We start from the raw sequence: 18,240 nt of genomic DNA on the forward strand, positions 1-18,240 counted from the left end.
AAAGAACATTAATTATTGTGCACTTGTGTTTTCAGGTCAGTGCTTCACAGTGTCTCCCTTCCTGTGCTGATATACAAATTGCATAATAGCCTCCAAAGAGAGGGAGGCCTGACATGAAGTTACCTCTACAGACGCAGCGAAAGCAGTGGGATAGATAATTATGAGTGAGCTTGGATGTGAGGCAAGAGATTGCACTCATGGGCAAATTACATAATAAACCATTCTTTCTAATATGCTTAATTAGATGAGGGGGTGAGTGAGAGGTTTGAATAAAATCACGAATTTGCCTGAAACAAAGCATTCCACAGGTATTGATCCAGACCACGCTGCAGGTCCACGATATTTCCTCCTATTGGAGAGCGATTATGTTGTAAACAATGTTTAACAGGGGGGGCGTGGCCTGCGGACACAGCAGTCCATAATCTGCAAGTACAGGACAGTTTGTAAGAGCCAAGAGCCTAATCAAACCAGATAACACATTAACGCTGTACACCTTGTACACTGTCTCTCCTTCATAGTTTTGTGGCACAAAGTCCAATAACCCGTCACTGATTTCTTAAAAACTTCCGATTGGAGAAGCTGCTATCTGTGCGTGAAGATAGCAGTGCCACAGTGAAAGGCAGCATAAAGAAAAAAAACTAAAACATACTGGGCTACACTGCAGGCGTGAGGTCACAGTGCCCTCTGCTGGACCACGTGGTAATTACTGCAGACAGTCTGATGTGCTTCTAACCTGGATACGTTGAACTCAAACAGGTTTTTAAGATACGAGTTCAAGCAGATCTCAGGACTTTGGACCTAAATTGTTCTCAAAATGACTGCACAAACATAACCGTCCCATCGTCTGTTTTATATTTATGAATATTACGTAGTGTCCCCACCATTCTTGTAACCAAACCTTTGTCCCTTGCCTGGCTGGAGACACTGCAGTCGACACTGTAAAGGGAAACAAACTTGCCAAGAAAAAGGAATGTAGCATCAGAGTATAATGAAAGTGTGCCTGCTCCGTGCAGCAGCAGGGTCGCGGCTAAACAGAATTATCACATGATCAAGTAACAATATAGTACGAGAGCCAGAGAGCCAGAGAGGGTTCGCTAAATTGCTTACCTATCCAGAAGAAAATGATCCACATCAGCGTCCGTCTTCAAGTTCCTCTCCGCTTTCAGGCGTCTACGTCATCTCCAGTGTGGACCCTCGTTTTTCTTCTCCTCTTATCAAGACGTATTAGAGCGAGAGGGTAGTTCTGCATCTCTGACCCAGAGCTGCAACTTGCCGTGTTGGACTATTAATTCTCGTGTTATTATTCAGTGGGTGGTGCAACAAACCAAAACACCAAAGCAAAGACATCCACCAAGACTTAAACACTGCTTTTTTTTTTTTTTTTCATTTTAATCGACTGGATTCAGAGGTTTCTGTATCTGTAAAGAAGCTATTAACATCTTACATGCAAGCAAGATAGTCACCCTGATCTGTTGCTGAGATTTACATGTCTAAACTTGTGGAATGGGACTTCAGATCCGAATTAAACTCAGTCTGATGGTCGAGGGTCTGATCCTGCGTTCACATATCAAATCTGATGAGTCTCTTTTTATAGTTTTTTCCATCATAAGAGATAGAAATGTCTTGAAAATGTCATATTTTTCTGTAATTGCATCAGTGGGAAGATTCCAACCAAAAATTGAATGGGAACATACTTGGGTGATAAAGTTCCCGTCACCAAATAATTCACACTGATCTTTCAAAAACCATAGACAGAGAATTGCTAACAGGAGGACACACTTAAATACAGACATTTTAATTTACCAGGTTTCCTTCATGTCTGACGTCATACTATGGTCATTATATGATTTAACACATTTATTTCATAATGTACCTTTAATTAACATACAAATTAAATTCCAATGAGGCTGGTAATTAATAATTTCACCCAGACTGAAAAAAACAACATGGATGACCTTCAGAAAGTCAGAGATATAAAAAATAAAAATAAAAATCGATCAAAATATCATTGAACTGCAGGACCATGGATTTCACAGAGAACGCTGAATGAGTTTTCTCGATCATTTGCTCCTGTTTTCTATTCATTTATAAAAAAATAAATTTCCTCTGTTTCCACACACTGGAGGTCATCTGGAGCATCATCTATAACTGAAAGAAGGTTGGAATGTCTAAAAAGTGTGTTTTTGATCCGGTGGAGTCCGGTGGCTGGTCATATTATGCAATAAAAGAAAATTGAAAATTGAATACAAACGATGAAATGACATGAGATTTGGAACATTTTAAATGCTCTCAATTTCAATCAGTTTCATTATAGATCATTGTCTTGACTGCCTGTTTGGTCCATGAAGTGGCTGAAGTACAATAGTAAAAAAAAAACACGTCAAAATGACCTTTACACATGTTGTTTAGTCCACAAACCAACAATATTTAATTTTCTCCAATAAACACATTCACATAAAAGAAGCTAAAACCAGAGAACTCAACCCAATTAACCGTTAATCAAAATAGATGGTGGTAAATTTTGATTTATTATCAATTAATCATTACAATCACATATATTTATTCAAAAAATGAATGATGGAAATTGCTTTAGATGCACCGCAGAATAAAAATGAAAGCCAATTGAAAAGAGCTATTCCTGCGTTTACACTAGATTTATCTTTTATTATGACTTTTTTTATTGAAAAATTCAAGTAAAGTAGAACTGCGTTTCTTTTTCGATGGAACACAAACCCTCCACTGCTGCTGCTCGATACAGAATCCTACTTTGAGGAGAACGATGAGTCATTTCAAATAAAGGAGCAAGCAACAAATTACAACTGCAAAGACAGCGCGAACACGTGTGATTCCACACTGGACGAGCATCCAGTGAAGTCAGTTTGTGTCAAGGCAGAAGATAAGACCCAACTGTCAGCTATGGATCATCATTTACCACCAGACGCTGCAGTGAGTGCGAGAGTGAGAGAGATAGAGAGAGGGAAAAAAAAAAACCTCAATATTGCTGCTATTATCCTTTAACCCAGATTCCAGCTGGTCTCATGCTTCAACAGGCAGAAGCCAGGTGACCACTGTCTTATGGAGCGAAATGATGGGATGAATGTTTGTCACGACCTGCCTCTAAGTGGTGGCTCCATCACCTGTCACGTCCGCTGACTCATTAATACAGGAAGTGGCAGGGAAAAAGCGCTCACGTACCACCAAACTGTGCACGGACACTTTTATTCACACACAATGGTGTGAGGAAGGAGGACTGTGTTACAAGAAATGGATAAGGCAGAATATCATCAAGTATAATCAGTACATGCTGACACACAGAAAGGTCTCAGACTGGGAATCAAACCCAGCACCTAACCACTACTTGAACTCACTGTATTAGGGTTACATTTTAAACTCCAAGTTCAAACGTTCTTTTACGAAAAAGGGGGACAGCTGTAATGCAGAATAAAGCCAGTGGGTGGCAGCAATCAGTTGCCATGATGGCATTGCACGTCACAAAAAACCTGGACGAGAAGTTGAATCCACCAGCAGCAAAACTGAAGGTAAAACATCAAATACATGGGATAATTTTTGGGATTATTTTTTTTTTTGAGTCCAGAATTGGACGTGACTCATGCAAAAAGATTCGTAATTTTTATTTGTACTTTTATTAATCCCCGTAGGGAAATTCCTTCTCTGGATTTAACCAATCCTCTACTAGGAGCAGCGGGGCAGCCACTGAGCAGCGCCCAGGGGGCAATGGGAGTTGGGTACCTTTTTGTTCTTGTGGGGATTTGAACCAGCAAACCTCTGATTACGAGCCAAGCTCCCTTTCCACTTAGCCATGGGCTGCAAAAACACAAAACTTATCACATCCTCACGGCAGATGGCTAAGATGGTCCGTTTTAGCCATAGACCTTATTATATACAAAGTGGAGAATATCTTGAATAGCCACCAGGGGGCGACCCCTCTGGTTACAAAACAAAGTCTGTTTGAATGGATGTCTATGAAGAAAATGAGCCTAAATACTCGATTTACAACATCAGTAAACCATTATCTCCCTCCCTCTTCCTCTCCATCGCTAGTTTCAGGTCTTCAACAGAAAATGATCTACATTTTTAAACTATGTTCCCATTGGAGGACATTAAACGATAAAGTAACAGCACACACGAGGGGACACCGCTGTGATTGACAGCTGGTACCGTCCGACAGGAGCCTGGATGCAGGTGACATCTGTGGATTTCTGGTTGCGCAAACTCAACTTGGCGCCAGTCAAATTGCTAACCTCGAGGCTTCAAAACTGGATTTCCAAAAATATTTACTTAATTTAAGATCTCGTAGGGCCTGTGTTTACATGTTCCAAAGTTAATAATAATAACAGCAACTGTTGTAGTAAATACTGTTGAGGATATGGTTCAGGGAATACCCAGTCCTAATGTGTCATATAGTCATATATGAAGAGTTATCATTCTCAAACAGAAGCCCACGTTTTGCCAGAGAACACAGAGTAAAAACACTCAAGAATCCAGCTTGTATCAGACCTGAGCCAAAGCGGAGCTGGAAGCGAGCACGGGTGTCTATTTAAAGGACTTGAGAGTGTCGTCCAGATGCTGAACTTTGTGGAATTCCATTTATTCCCAGTACTCAATGTCCTGGCCAATGATATCCGAGTAACATCCGGTGAGCCGGGGAAATCCTGGGACTGGGAGCGCTGGCAGCTCTGCCAAGATCGGGGCCGGCTGCCATGAACCTTGCTATCACAGAGCAGAAATGAAATGCTGCCCCGCGGGCCTGAGACCATTACAGCGGATAGGATCAATATGCACTTAATCTTCAGTGTTTTCAACAGCACTTTTATTGGCGATGACACGAGCTGGACGGCGTGTTGATTTTTTTATTGGTATCATATTACACCCCCATCATGTCTCAATGGTCCAATACTGTTGTGGAGTTCTTTATGAAGAGTATGGGAAATATTCTAATGCTTATTGGGGGAGATTATTGTCTTGTCTTAGTGTCGTTTCAGAGCTTTTGGATTCTGTAGATGTGTAGTTTATATTCTAAAAGCTGAGGATCATCTTTTTGAAATCAACGCCGTGTAATTATGGTCGAGCGGTCGGCTGGTGGCGGTGTTTTATGACCGTTGGCCTCCGTAATAGTGCATTACTGCCTTCTTTGGAATTTAATCATCCATTACTTTTTTTCTCCTCGCACACTTAGCCTCGCATTATATATGTATTTTAATTTATCCTGAAAACTTTAAGTGTTTACAAAAACTATTTGGCAAAATCTAAAGTCATACCATCGTCTTAGCATTTTTTTTATTCTGTCCTTCCTTATCTTTTAATTTATGCTGTTTTAAACTTATTGTACTGTGTTGTTTTTACCGTCTCCGCTCACCACCTTAAATGTATCTTTGCGTATGAAGTAAAGCAATTTGCACACATGGAAATGACGTCAAACGTCACTATTAAATCTGAATTAGACTATTAGGAAGTTTAGCGTCAGGCGATGAGGTGTACGGTATAAAACAAGGCAGTGTTTGTGGATACGCTTTCAAAAATGACGACTTTTTAATGCTGTGGTCAGAGTGAGAAAAAACATTCCCCCCTCTTGACACACCAGGCCTGATGTTTAACCGGCCAAATATTCATTTGAAGGTAGAATTTATGGTAAATGACTAAATCCAGCCTCATTACTGTCTTGTTTTCAAGTCTTAGTCAGCGGGGTTAGACATTGTTTGAAAAGCCAAACAAAGACGGTAAGACAGATTTTTCCATTTTATCCACGCAGCTCAGAGCAGATGAGATTAAAATAAACACGACTTTCGGTGCTGAAGCTTCTGAGGTTCCTTTTGGCACCGAGGGTGAATTTTTCCCTGACCACTTGAGAATGGAAAAAAACAAGACGAGCCTCCTCGATTCCCCTTTTTGTTTTTATATTCATTTTTCGGTAATTTTCGATAAAAAGACATTGTTTTGTACAACCGTGGACACCAGCGGCGGCGTGAAGACAGGAGACAGGGAGACACATGTGCCTCACACGGAGAAAAACAAGACGACTGCCTGCAGCAGAGAAAGTAAAAAGTTCTCTCTTTGATTGCAAACAGGACAGCCTCTCTCAGTGAGATCAGTGACACCACACCTTTAAATACATTTGTGTTACTATATAGTCCACCAAATACCCTACAGGACGCCCAGTGCCAGATCTCACCCGCGTCTTTCTCACATGGACCAGGTGTCTCTCAGGAAAGCAGAGTCTGAACCTGCTGAGTGGATCTGGGCACCAGGTTCTCTGGGTCTTTGTAGGCGTTCGCCGGACTGGTCAGCGCTGCGTAAACCTCTCCGTAGGCTCTGCACACCAGCTCTGTGGACTGACGGAAAATCTGCTCCCTGCACAAAACAAAAAAAAAAGATTCACAAAAACAGCCGCAGCAGCAGTGAAGGGGGTTCCTGTCGAAATTCCACCATCTCATGACCTCATGACAGCTACGCAGAGCGGTACTGTAATTAAAGCAGTCATGTGTAAGAATTTGTCCTAATTACTGTTTTGTTCTGTGGCCAATGTGAGCTCCTGCCGGGCTGAAACATGGCATGGTGGAGTGTGCGTGTGTGTGTGTGTGTGTGTGTGGCATTAACGCACAAGCATCAGGTGTTATCGAAGAAAATGAGCCTTACAAAGTCCAAGTTTCTCCTTAGCAACAACTAACAGGAAGATAAGGAGCTGGATTATATTTAAGCAGAAGTCTTAAGTGATTTCTCTCAAATCCACCAAACATTTTAACAATGATTTCAAATAATGTCAAGTGTACCAGTATGAGTCAATCTTGTTTTTATTATTTAATACATTTTTTGTTATCTCCTTTTTGAGCTATGGCAGTTAGTTGTAGTTAAATAAAGTTGATTATAGAGCTGAAACAATTACTCGATTAATCGTTTATTAATCGGTTTGAAGCTTTTTTTTATTATTATTATTATTAATACAAGATTTCTGGTTGTTTCAGCTTCTTAAATGTGAATATTTTCATCGTTTCTTTGCTGCATATAATAAAGAAATCATTAAAAAGTGAATGCTTTTGGTTTGCAGACAAAAACAAGATCATTATTTCCAGGATTGATAAACACTGATCAACATTTTTTGAAGTTTTTCTGACATTTTATGAACCAAACGATTAGTCGATTGATCAGGAAAATAAAATAAACCTTTATTTAAGCAGGAATAAAGCTCATTGAGACTGGAAAAGACCGGCTACTATAGACGGGACGAGATTACAGCTATTCAAACACACACCACAATATAAGTATAATATAAAATCAGCAATCAGGCAGAAACATCTGCAGCCAGATGTTTCTGCCTCAGGCTCATTTGAAAAACACTTTCAAAATGTCCGATGAGACCAGAACCTGGAAAATTGAGTGGGGTTTTTTTTTTTAGTTGCAGCTCTATTTCCATCATTCATCATTCAATCCATTAAAAGCCTATTTCGCCACTCAAAAAACGTATATACAGTTAATTAAAGGATATGATGTGACAAGACAGCCGCAGAAGACCTGAGGAAACAGCACGAGAGCCTCACTTGTGTCTTACTCGGAGACTCCTGAGATCCATACTTTTAATTGGCCCACAGAGAACAAAAGAACCGCAGAGCAGTCGGTGTCTAACCTCACTCCGATCCAAGTGCACTAACACAAAATTCGAAAAACTAAGGGAGGTCTTACTGAACATTCCCATTACTTCAGCACTCAGGGCCGCTGTTTTTGTGTGTTTAGGCAACACGGGGAGAAAAGAGTGAGTGCAAGAGAGAGTGGGGGGGGGAGAAAAGACAAAGAGGAGGAATAATTTCAGGGAATGAGTGAGAGTGAGAAATGGACCAGAAGATAATTAATGGCGTCCTGCCCATCAGTGCTCCCGTGTCCATTAATAGGGAACATTAACCTGAGGTACAGAGTGCTCCTCAAGCCGGCTGTACTTCCCAGTAAACGTGACTCACAGAAAGAGCCCTTCGATGTAGCAGCTAGATTGAGCTAAAAGCATCTGCACTTTCTGATCAGTGAGACAAATACGGGGCCCGAGCACCCGCTCAGTGTGTCGGTGGCTCTCGGCAATTTAGCGTCCGAACTCGCTGTGCATTTAGTCGAGTGCTTTGTTTGGAATGCCGTAATGATCGCATTACATCTGGGGGAACTAATGAATGTTGAACATTATTTGGTCAACGCTGCCGCTCTATTTTTATCACTCTGAACGCGCGCTCTTTCACCCTTTTTAAACACCATGAAACGTGGTAAACATTTACCTCCAAGCCTGAATATTGCATACGAGTTATTTTTTGTCCCTGAACACAGAGCTGGGGGGGGGGGGGGGAAATTAAACTCACCTGATGGCCGCACTGAGCAGGAAGTTGAGCTGCGGCATCACGAGCGTGTCGGGCGACGACAAGTACCGATCAAACTGGACCTGTTTCAGAGAAGCATCATAGTCGGTTCACAGGTTATTTATTATTTATTATTCCCTTCTGGAACAGGGGAAAAAAAAAAGAGTTGCAACTCACCATCGCTGCTTTCACAGAGGAGCTGTCCATACTGGGGAGGAGGGACAGAGGACCCTGAGACAGGAGAGTGAACATCAGCTCAGATTGTTCAAACAGCGATGATATTAAAGGTCCGGTGTGTAATTTAAGAGGATTTATTAGCAGAAGTATAATCACTTAAAAAACGGTTTATTACATTGTTATTTTAAAGTACTTTAAGCAAAGAACTGGTGTTGCTCCCTGATCCATACCGGAAACAGAATTGGACTACTTGGGCTACTTCCTTTCAAAATAATTTAAATCAATATTTCATTAAATTTATTAGCTGATCTAAAAAAAAATGCACATTCGGGGGTAGTGTCTTTTTTTCTCTCGTTTTATGGCCGGTGGCAACGGCAGCTGTCGTTAAACAATAGCGGCAACAAGAAGGACATTCAGATGATTTTATGACTAGTTATGCAGAACGAACACCCTCATATGTAACTTAAGACCTTTGTAAATTAGCCGGTCACAATTGTGAAGAATTCAGAGGCAAATCCTCTCTATTCAGTCAGTAATACTTTTTATATTGTGATGAAATTTCATTTTATTTCATATGTTTTTGTTTAAAGTACCTTGGGTTGCATCTTTATTGTCAGTATTGAGCAGTATCAGCTATGAGTCATTTCAGTAAATAAATCAAAGTTAAACACGTGGTTACAATCGTCACAAATGCACACTGCGTATTTCAAAATAATATTATAAACACGCCACTAAATCTCACGCACACAACGAAACAGTGTGGGGCATGCAAAGACGTCACTTCGTCCACACGGACCTTTAAAGGCAAAAAAAAACCTGCAGATGAGCCGTCTGTGATCCTTTAATTCAAACCTGCACGCAGCATTGAAAATGATTCGTACTGTGGTATTTTTATACCATGCATGTCCTCGGCAGATGGTTTAAAAAAGGATGGAGGCAGAGAGAGAGATAATTATGTCTGTGTGATGGAGCCTCTGGATACTTTCATAAATAATAACGATTATTTCTTTTTCTTTGGTTTTGGAGAGAGTTTGTTATATATATATATATTTGACGTTTAGTCCTTTCTACCTCAGGGCGGCAAGATCTGTATCAGGACAAAACATCACATCTATCTTGATAACTGCTCGACACTTCCTCTCTCATGACGGCAGACTTATTTATGGTTCAACATCTCTATCCTTGGTGAAATTATTAATATTCTAAACCTCAAAAAAAGAAAAACAGTTCATTTAACATGTTAAAGTTTGTAATTTCATCATCTTGAGGCAGTTTTAACCTGGAATAACAGGCTCTGCTTTTAAACTACTTCAGAACACGATGGTTGCCAGTTTATCAATAAGGTCCTCAGTCTTGCATCTTTACCCTGGCTCTTTTGAAATTGGCCAGAGTGTACGAATCTCTCCACGGTCTCACGTCGAGTATGTTTTATGAGTGCAAAAGAAGTGAAACACGCGGGGCTTTTTCTGTCGGAGACGCTCAGCTGTGGAGTAGCCTGTTCGAGGCCATTAGACAGGCAGAATCTGTTGATGCTTTTAAGATGAGCCACTTTTATTCTCCTGCTTTTAAAAGGTGTTTTTCCTGGTTTTAATGTTACCTACTTTCTAGAATTCAAAATTACGATAAGTATCTGTTGTAATTCTTAAATCATTTACACACGTATTAAAAAGACTAAACACTCTTTTGTCTTTTTAGTAAAGTGAGCTAGTTGATTTGTGAATTAAAGAAAGCCTCTGCCTAAATCCTGATGTTAAGTCAACAGAGTAAATACAGTATTGTCAACAGTGGGAACCTTTAAGGCAATTAGCCGACGCTGACGATCCAGAGTGACAACATTAAGTCGAGCTTAAACACTGAAATTGCCAACATTAAAAGCAGCAAACAGACGACGGTGCAAGGGTCAATACAACTTTGCAGTGCCTGGACTGACTTTATGGGGACATGGGCACATTTACAAACATACTAAGAGCCGAGAAACGCATCTGCTCGCCAGTAAAACGCTTCTTCCTAATCACTAATTTTCTTGTTTTTGCTTTATTCCACCGCTGAAATTTGCAGGGGACAACTTTAAAAATGGATAGAAACGGTGGACATGAAGTGAGTTTTAAAACGGGGATTTTTGTCAAACCGTTGACATCTGGGACGCTGCGCCGAGAATCCAGAGACAGACTTAATCATTTCAAACAGGAGACTATTTTAGGAAAAAAACCAAGAGAGGCCACCCGAGTAGAGAAGCAGTCTGCAGAAGAATGACAGCTCCTGATTGAGCTAAACATTTAACTACAGCAACAGCAGCAGCTGGGTGTGGTTTGTCCTGACGTGACCCGGGTTTTTTTTTTTTTTTTTTAAAGAGTCACATGCTAAACCACAACTATGGGTCTCAGTCAGCCCAGTGGCAAAGTGAGTCTTAAAGAAGGACGAAGGCAGCTCTCTCTCTCTCTCATCTGCAAAGGACGCGTCTGCACAAGCTAATATATTCTAATAGGAGATAATATGATCTGCCTCCCTCTGTCCTTTTCTCATCTGAAAATCTGACAGAAATGCTATTATGCCCTAATAAGGGCATTGATCACACAGTAACCACAGCGAGCACCATTGTAAACCCACGAATAAGTAGTGGAGACAACAATGTAAGTGTAATTAAAAGAGAAGAAAGGAGACGTGAGGGCGAACACAGTTCTTATGCTTCAGCGTATGTGAAGATGCGGGTCAGCATGAGACCTGTTCGGCACTGTGCTGTTGGACGCAGCCGTAGATGTAGCTCAGTCCGGCTCTGGTCAGCACGTAGGACGCCTGCTCATTGATCAGTGTGTCAAGGTGAGCCTCGATCTGTAAAACAAGTGAGAGAGAGACAGAGAGAAACAAAGAGAGAGAGAGAGAGAGCGCGGCTTAAAATCCAGTCTGAGCCTGCCATTGTGAGCCAAAGGTACTCGTGCTTAATGGAGAATCGGCGCACTATTGATAATGAAACTTCCACAGGAGCTCTTGTGGTACTCGACGGGCTAAAAATAGAGAGATAGATGACACATTGGAGCATGAGCAACAATATATGACGCACACACTTTTATATGACAGAGAGAATCATATCTTCTTCTCTCTCTTTTTTTTTTTTTTAAATAAACTAGTTTGGCTCTGTAGGTGTTTTGATAAAAGGGATAAAAGTAATTAAATATAATGAACAACACCCCGTGCACAGATAATATGGCGACAGTAAGCTCGGCATTAATAACGTCTTAACGTCACGGTCCAGTTTGCGCTGCTGCAATTAAGGTGTGGTTTGTTCTGATTTAATTTGTGGCTTTGTCATTTGTGATTACCTCGATGTTGACGCTTGTCAGATTCCCCTTTAATGAGCGCGTTAGTGTGCTGATGTTTGTCAATGAGCGCTCTACGTATCTAGAGGAATAAGTGAAGGCAAACCTGGAACTCGAGCATCTCAAGTCTCTTGTCAGTGAACTCAAAGAGAGCCAGCGATGTCTTCATGACGTACAGCGAGTTGACCATGTAGGTCGCCATGTCGGCCGTGCCCAGGTTACTGGCTGATACGGTGCACAACTGGAGCAGAGGATCCAGGATGCAGGAGAGCACCTGTGAAGAACAGCAGTGTTAATGATCAAGTGCAGGCAAACAAAACAAAAAGGTAGAGAAAAAAGAAAACCGTTCATTATTTGTATCAATGATAAACAAACACGCTGTGTTGCCAAAAACCTTGTTATCCAAAAACTTGATTCATTATTCTTTTTCTTTCTCATTTTATTCCTTAAACAAAGAAAATACAAACACACATAAAAGAAAAGTCTAAAAAAAGGAATAGGAGAAGAAAGATGACTAATCTTACATAATCTGCCGTAACTGTTACACAAGACGCCAATAAAAACAACACACAAATACAATAAATGAAGTCTAATGATGGTTTGTCTCAGATACTTTGCAGTAATAAATGTATTTTTGCAAATTCAGACAGTGTTAGAGTCTCCTTCCACACAAGTATGAATTTAGAAGAATCCGCAAAAGCTTTTATCGCATCCGGAACCAGCGTTTTGGGAGCCTTGAAACTTCTACGCACTCCAGTCAAAACTCCTCAGCTAGTATTTCTGATTTTCCTCCAAGTACCACCACTGGAAGCTCCACAGACTGAGAACCATGGTGCTCCAGCACTTAGGGTTGTTTTGAGGGTTTTGTTTGTATAAAGATATTTTTTGAAGCGTTTTAGGAACAAAAAAGAAAAAGTTTGTATCGGGAAAGTTCTGTTTCCATGTGGATAAGGCCTTGTGAATTTGTAGCTTAAAGATCACACACTTCAACAACAACTGAAGCGCTCTTGTGTAAAATAGCCCCCTATATGACACTGTTCTAGACAGGTTGGGCTGAGTGATGGTGGTAGAAAGGGGAGAAACGAGAGTGATCTCAACACAGTTTATCCTTATCTCTCAATCTCATCCTGTTGTGTTTTCTTACCTGAGCAAAATCAGCCTGACGGGCGTCCAGAGGCATCACCGACGAGTCGTGGGAGGCCAGCACCTCCCTGAGGAGGGACAGTGTCTGAGTGAGGGAGGCTGTGGGTCCCAGGTCTGCAGGTGGAAGCTCCACCTGCCCAAAGAACCAAGCATAATACATCATTTTCTTTTTTGCAAATATTAGACGTATGGGTTCTAGTACTCAGAAAGACAAGTGGTCCTCACAACATTAGACCTCTCGAACAAGCAGCATGACAGACATACAACTGCTCCCCGCTGCTACTCTGAGCCCCTGCTTGTTCAGAGTCAGTAGAGCTTTTTTTTTTTTTAATGAAGAGGGTTTTGATTTCATTGGCCTTCACAGATCTGAGCCCAGCCACCTCTGTCAACCTAATAAAAGAAATTATGAGAAGGCTGTGTTCCTGGCATTAGCTGGAATTGACAACAAACCCTGAGGGCCTTCAATTTGATTAACACCAAGCAACGGGGATAATTCTTGTAAATGCTATTGATCGGCAAACAGTGAGCATGTAACGTGGAAGAGCTCCTGCTCGTGCTGAGGTATATTTGGACGCCAATTTAACTAAGTGGTAACAACTTTGGTGTTTTTTTCTGGGTTTTTTTGTCAACGAGCACCATTTTGATGCTGTGGCCAGCAGGGCCAGAACTGTTTACAAGCAAAACTGCCTCAGAAATAGTCTTGTTGTGTTTGACGCAGAGCTGAGACACACACACGCACACACGCACATACACACAGTGGGTGTGTCCTCAAGGTGCATTTCAAAATAACTGCTCTTTTTTCAGCATTTTCATAAAAGAAACGGTCTTCATGTCAACAGGGCAGGTCCACTTCCTTCCTTACGTTATGATATTACTTTCAGTCACTTTGTTTATGTAGATTTTTTTTCATCATTTTGACTGACTGATTCACTTTTTTTAAAAATAAAATCAAAACTGCATAGACAAACGACATCGGGTGGGGAGAAGAGGGACGGAAATTAACGGAATAATAACGGTTTAAATAAGAGAAACTTCATACTATACCTTGTCCATGAGTCTGCTCGCATGAAGGCTCAGGCTGTTGAAAAACATCTTTTTGCTGAGGACGTGCATTTCCTCAATAGTGATGAGCAAAGAAGCCACACTGGTCCCAATTATAGAGCTGGACAAAGATCAAACAAGTCAACAAGGCTGCATATGGCAATTATTTAGCCAATTATCTTATTTTAGATTCATCAACTCATTAATTAAAGGTCCTGTTGTGCAAAAAGTCACATTTCTATGTATATATATATATATATTTATTTTTTTTACTGTAAAAGACATCTATGCATCATTAAAATACCATGAAAGTGTTGAATTGCTCAATCCAATCTGTGTAAAAGAACTCAATAAGCCCTGTACATCCCATCATCAAACACTGCAGGATTTAGCTTCTTTACACAAACCTGCTATATGTTTATTCTGTCTCTATAAAGGTCTCTTGTTTGCTTCCTTGTTTGGTCCAGACCCCTCTATCTTTTCAGTTCACGACCAGAACATGTGAAATATGAAATGTGCCCGACACCAAGGCCCAGAGGTCCAAGGATTTTTACCCTATGAAATCAGATACTGTCTTCAATCCAAGCAAAAATAAGTTATGACAACAGAATACGCGTATGTCAGGCTCCCTCCCCAAATTGCAATATGAAACAAAGACCACGGTTCAGTTTTTGAGGTGTGAAAATGCCCTGAGGCTATTCCTCTACTGGTATTGAATTACTTTTATGCTGCCACTTTTAGTTTTCTGTTCTATCCTGTTTCCCCTGTCAGTTCATGAATTACTGCTCTGTGTGTGGACGGCAAACTTGCTCACACACACAGTTAAGTAGATCTACAGCCCAGAGTGGAAACTGTCAGAAAACAGATGAGCTACCTCAAAACGTAGACTGCTCTTTTTTTACCCTGGTAATCCACTTGCCATAATCCACTCTTGGTGCCACAGCAATCTAATTTATAATTGGACCAGAACCAAGGCTCTGGTTTAAAGCTTCAAGACTAAATCCTGCTAAAGTAGTTTTCCCCAAATTTGACTTGTGTGTTCCGCTTTATTTCAGCCCTGACTGACAATTTACCAGAGCAAATGGTGAGTTTTACCAAATTACTGTAGCCGCCTACAATCTCTTACCTGTGTTTGGCCTGGCTCTGAATCACTCAGTAAATATTTATTTTTCACGGCTATCAAAACACTAGAAAAGTGTCAAATATAAGAAAAAGCAAAAGCTGTTTCAGCTGGCACTCCACAATGGAAAAACACATCCCAGTTTCTGTTGATGTCAACGCTTATAAACAGAGAAAAACAAAAAACCAATAGCATTAATAGAGCTACAGTTTTGCTTGACAAATGACTGTTCAATGATTATTACGCCTGCTGTAAACTTAAAGACCCTGATCAGACCTGGTTTTAAAGTCTGGTCGACCTTTTCTCTACAATGCTCCCCTACAGGTACATCACCATCGTAAAACACCCATCCATCGTCTACTGCTTTATCCTCGCTATATTAAAAACTCCTGATTCTGAGGACTCTGCGACCTCGATCTTGCAAGGTTGGTTTTCCACAACAAGACAGTTAACCATTATATGACTCTGAAGCTGTTAAATTAGGGTACAAAAATCCTGCATGGTTGTGCTTTAACATCAGTCCTCAAAGCCAGATCAGTACGTTCTGAATAGTCCCAATGCGACCTGAATGTATCCCCAGGTCCGGTCTTAAAAACCACATAGGGAGGTGGTCTGAGGACACTGTCCACATTACTGAGCTGCACAAATGCAATCTGTATTATAAGTATTAGAGACCAACTCTTAACACATATTAACACTGATTTCTAATTGACTTTCATTTATTTAAACAGCCTAAACAAAGCATTGCCTCTAACTTTGACCATAACCACTTAATGCCTAACCCCAAACTTAACCTAACCACAGTTCAAATCTTAACCCTGAACTTAACCAGTGCCTCAGTAGAGAGGCTCTGCCTTATTAGGACCAGGTTTTGGTCCCCATGAGGACTACTGGTCCTGACATGGTCTGTGTTTATGCCAAAAAAGATCACAGCACACAGACAGTGGACACATCTGTAGAGTCAGACTCAGTGAAAACCTGGCTGTGATCGGATCACTGAGAGCTGACTTGTGCATGTGTGTGTGTGTGTGTGTGTGTGTGTGTGTGTGATGAATTACCTGATGGTGTGGTGGTAAAACTTAAGTAGGTTGGACAGTTTATAAAGGAGGACAGCCCCTGGTTCAGCAACAATGACCTGTTCTATCCGAACCTGGAGGACAGATACACAGCACATGAGCACAACAACGACAACAACAACCCGACCGACCACACAACACATCAAACAGAGCTTATATTTGTAACTTAAGTAGCTTAAAAATTCTTCAACTCATTTGGTTGCTCACTTTCAGCGGCCTGCAGACTCCCTCAGTGATGTGTCCAACCACCTCCTGCATATCCTCCTCCACTCCTAATGTAAGACGAGTACATACAAATACAAGAGTCAAAGGCTGCTTGGGATTTCATGAGCTGTTTTGAGGGGTAAAAAAGAAAAGAAAACACAGCACAGTACAGTATTAAAAATACACCAATTAGCCCATAAGAACTAAATGTACTAGAATTAGAGGTATTTACATCGTCTGACTGTTCCCAACATCTCTGACCTCACTGGATGACTGAATCATCAAAGTTTATTCCCGATAATCAAAGACCTGTGAGTCCATGTGACATTTGTTTAGATCTGGTGTATTAAAATGCACCAGATTTAAAAGATAAAAGAAAGAGGAAACTAGAAACAGCCTGTAATTCTAATATGTAGGGAAGATAATCACTGGTGCGCTTTATCTATAGGCTGTAGACTGCATGAAAATCTGTCGTTATTTGTGCATTTCATTTATGGCCAAAACTGTGTGTTTCGTGAGATCAGAGTGACCTTAAAGCTGTAGTGTGTAACTTTTTAATATAAATAAATGAATGTCTGTTGCCCAATGTGTCCAACACAACTGATTTAAGCTCATCAGCTCCACATGACTCTCTCTCTCTCTACAATTCTCAGTATAGCAGTGTTGCACAAATCAAGTTATTTGTTTTTTACGTCAAGACTGAAGGAGCCAAAGAGGAAGAGCGGCATTGTGAGAGCGAAGCAAGACACGTGCAAAAGGTGGGAATAGAGCTGAAAATTCCCATGATACATTTCAGAAGTGGATTCTACTGCTAAAAACTCACTGGGGGTCCAGCACAAGAAATCATATCTCAAAAGGAAGTGGATAATGCTGGTTGAAAGGTTTGGAAGGCTTGGATCTATATATGTATATTTTTAACCTCTGTCCTTTGTTTAGTGGAATAAATTGTGTTTATTCTGTTAATCACCCTCATGTTGAGACCACTGCAGTGTTTTGGTAATTACTAAGAATTAACAGTTGAGCACAGCAGCTTTAACCTACGATCACCAAATCAATTCATCTTTGAATTTTTGTGTTGTAGAACTTTATGTAGGACCTTTTAAAAATAGAGTTTTACAAAGTGCTTTCACAGACCAGGTTAATGCGAACCATCCAAGACAACACAAAAAATCCTTTAATGGTAATAAAGGATCTAAAATTGAGTTTTAAGAGCTGATCATTCGAGCCTCATCTCCTCACGCAGGTCCTTCCAAAGTCAAAGGGTCTGATGACAAAGGCTCCTTTGGATTTGAGCCTCGACTTTGGAACAGCCTGTGTCTAAGAATCCATGACTTGGATGATGTGACTTTTAAATGTCCTTTAACGCCTGTAAGAGGCCTTGCTGTTGTGTACTAGACCATGATAGTGACTTTTGTTTGATACCAAAAATAAGTGAGTTACAGTAGTCTAGTCTGGAGAATATGAATGCATGAATAACTTCTTCAAAATCTGTGTAGTGAAGCAGTGGTTTTATTTTGGAGATTGTCCTGTGACTGTAAAAAGCAAGACTGGACAATAAAGGAATTACTGCCACTACATCCAAAACTAAACTGCCTGCAGCTACAGCTGTCATCAGCGCAGCGGCTTTAAAAACTGTAGGTGTGTTCACATCATTTGTAACTTGGAACGAAGGACCGTTACCTTGCACAGTGACCTGTTTGAGGAGAGCTTCTAGATGTTCTTTCTCTGAAGCAGTGGCTTGGTGCAGCCAGGCCACCATATCTCCAGCATACCTGATCAGAGTGCAAAAACAGGCTACATTTAAAAGAAAACACACG

At 40.7% G+C, this 18,240-nt stretch overlaps 1 protein-coding gene across 1 annotated transcript in view; it reads right to left on the minus strand.

Annotated features, from left to right (window-relative positions):
* Positions 1–5,309: 5,309 nt before the first annotated feature.
* Positions 5,310–18,240, minus strand: part of cog6 (component of oligomeric golgi complex 6) — a 34,070-nt gene continuing 21,139 nt past the window's right edge. Inside the window, exons 10-19 of the mRNA XM_058633469.1 lie at positions 18,104–18,195; positions 16,427–16,491; positions 16,202–16,293; positions 14,027–14,144; positions 12,984–13,115; positions 11,946–12,113; positions 11,247–11,354; positions 8,526–8,579; positions 8,352–8,431; positions 5,310–6,369 (exon numbers count right to left, since the gene is read on the minus strand). Coding sequence (XP_058489452.1) covers positions 6,222–6,369; positions 8,352–8,431; positions 8,526–8,579; positions 11,247–11,354; positions 11,946–12,113; positions 12,984–13,115; positions 14,027–14,144; positions 16,202–16,293; positions 16,427–16,491; positions 18,104–18,195 — 1,057 coding nt within the window. The 3' untranslated portion in view covers positions 5,310–6,221. The remainder of the gene's footprint in view (positions 6,370–8,351; positions 8,432–8,525; positions 8,580–11,246; positions 11,355–11,945; positions 12,114–12,983; positions 13,116–14,026; positions 14,145–16,201; positions 16,294–16,426; positions 16,492–18,103; positions 18,196–18,240) is intronic.

The sequence above is a fragment of the Solea solea genome, chromosome 7 (assembly GCF_958295425.1).
Source record: "Solea solea chromosome 7, fSolSol10.1, whole genome shotgun sequence".
Lineage (NCBI taxonomy): Eukaryota > Metazoa > Chordata > Actinopteri > Pleuronectiformes > Soleidae > Solea > Solea solea.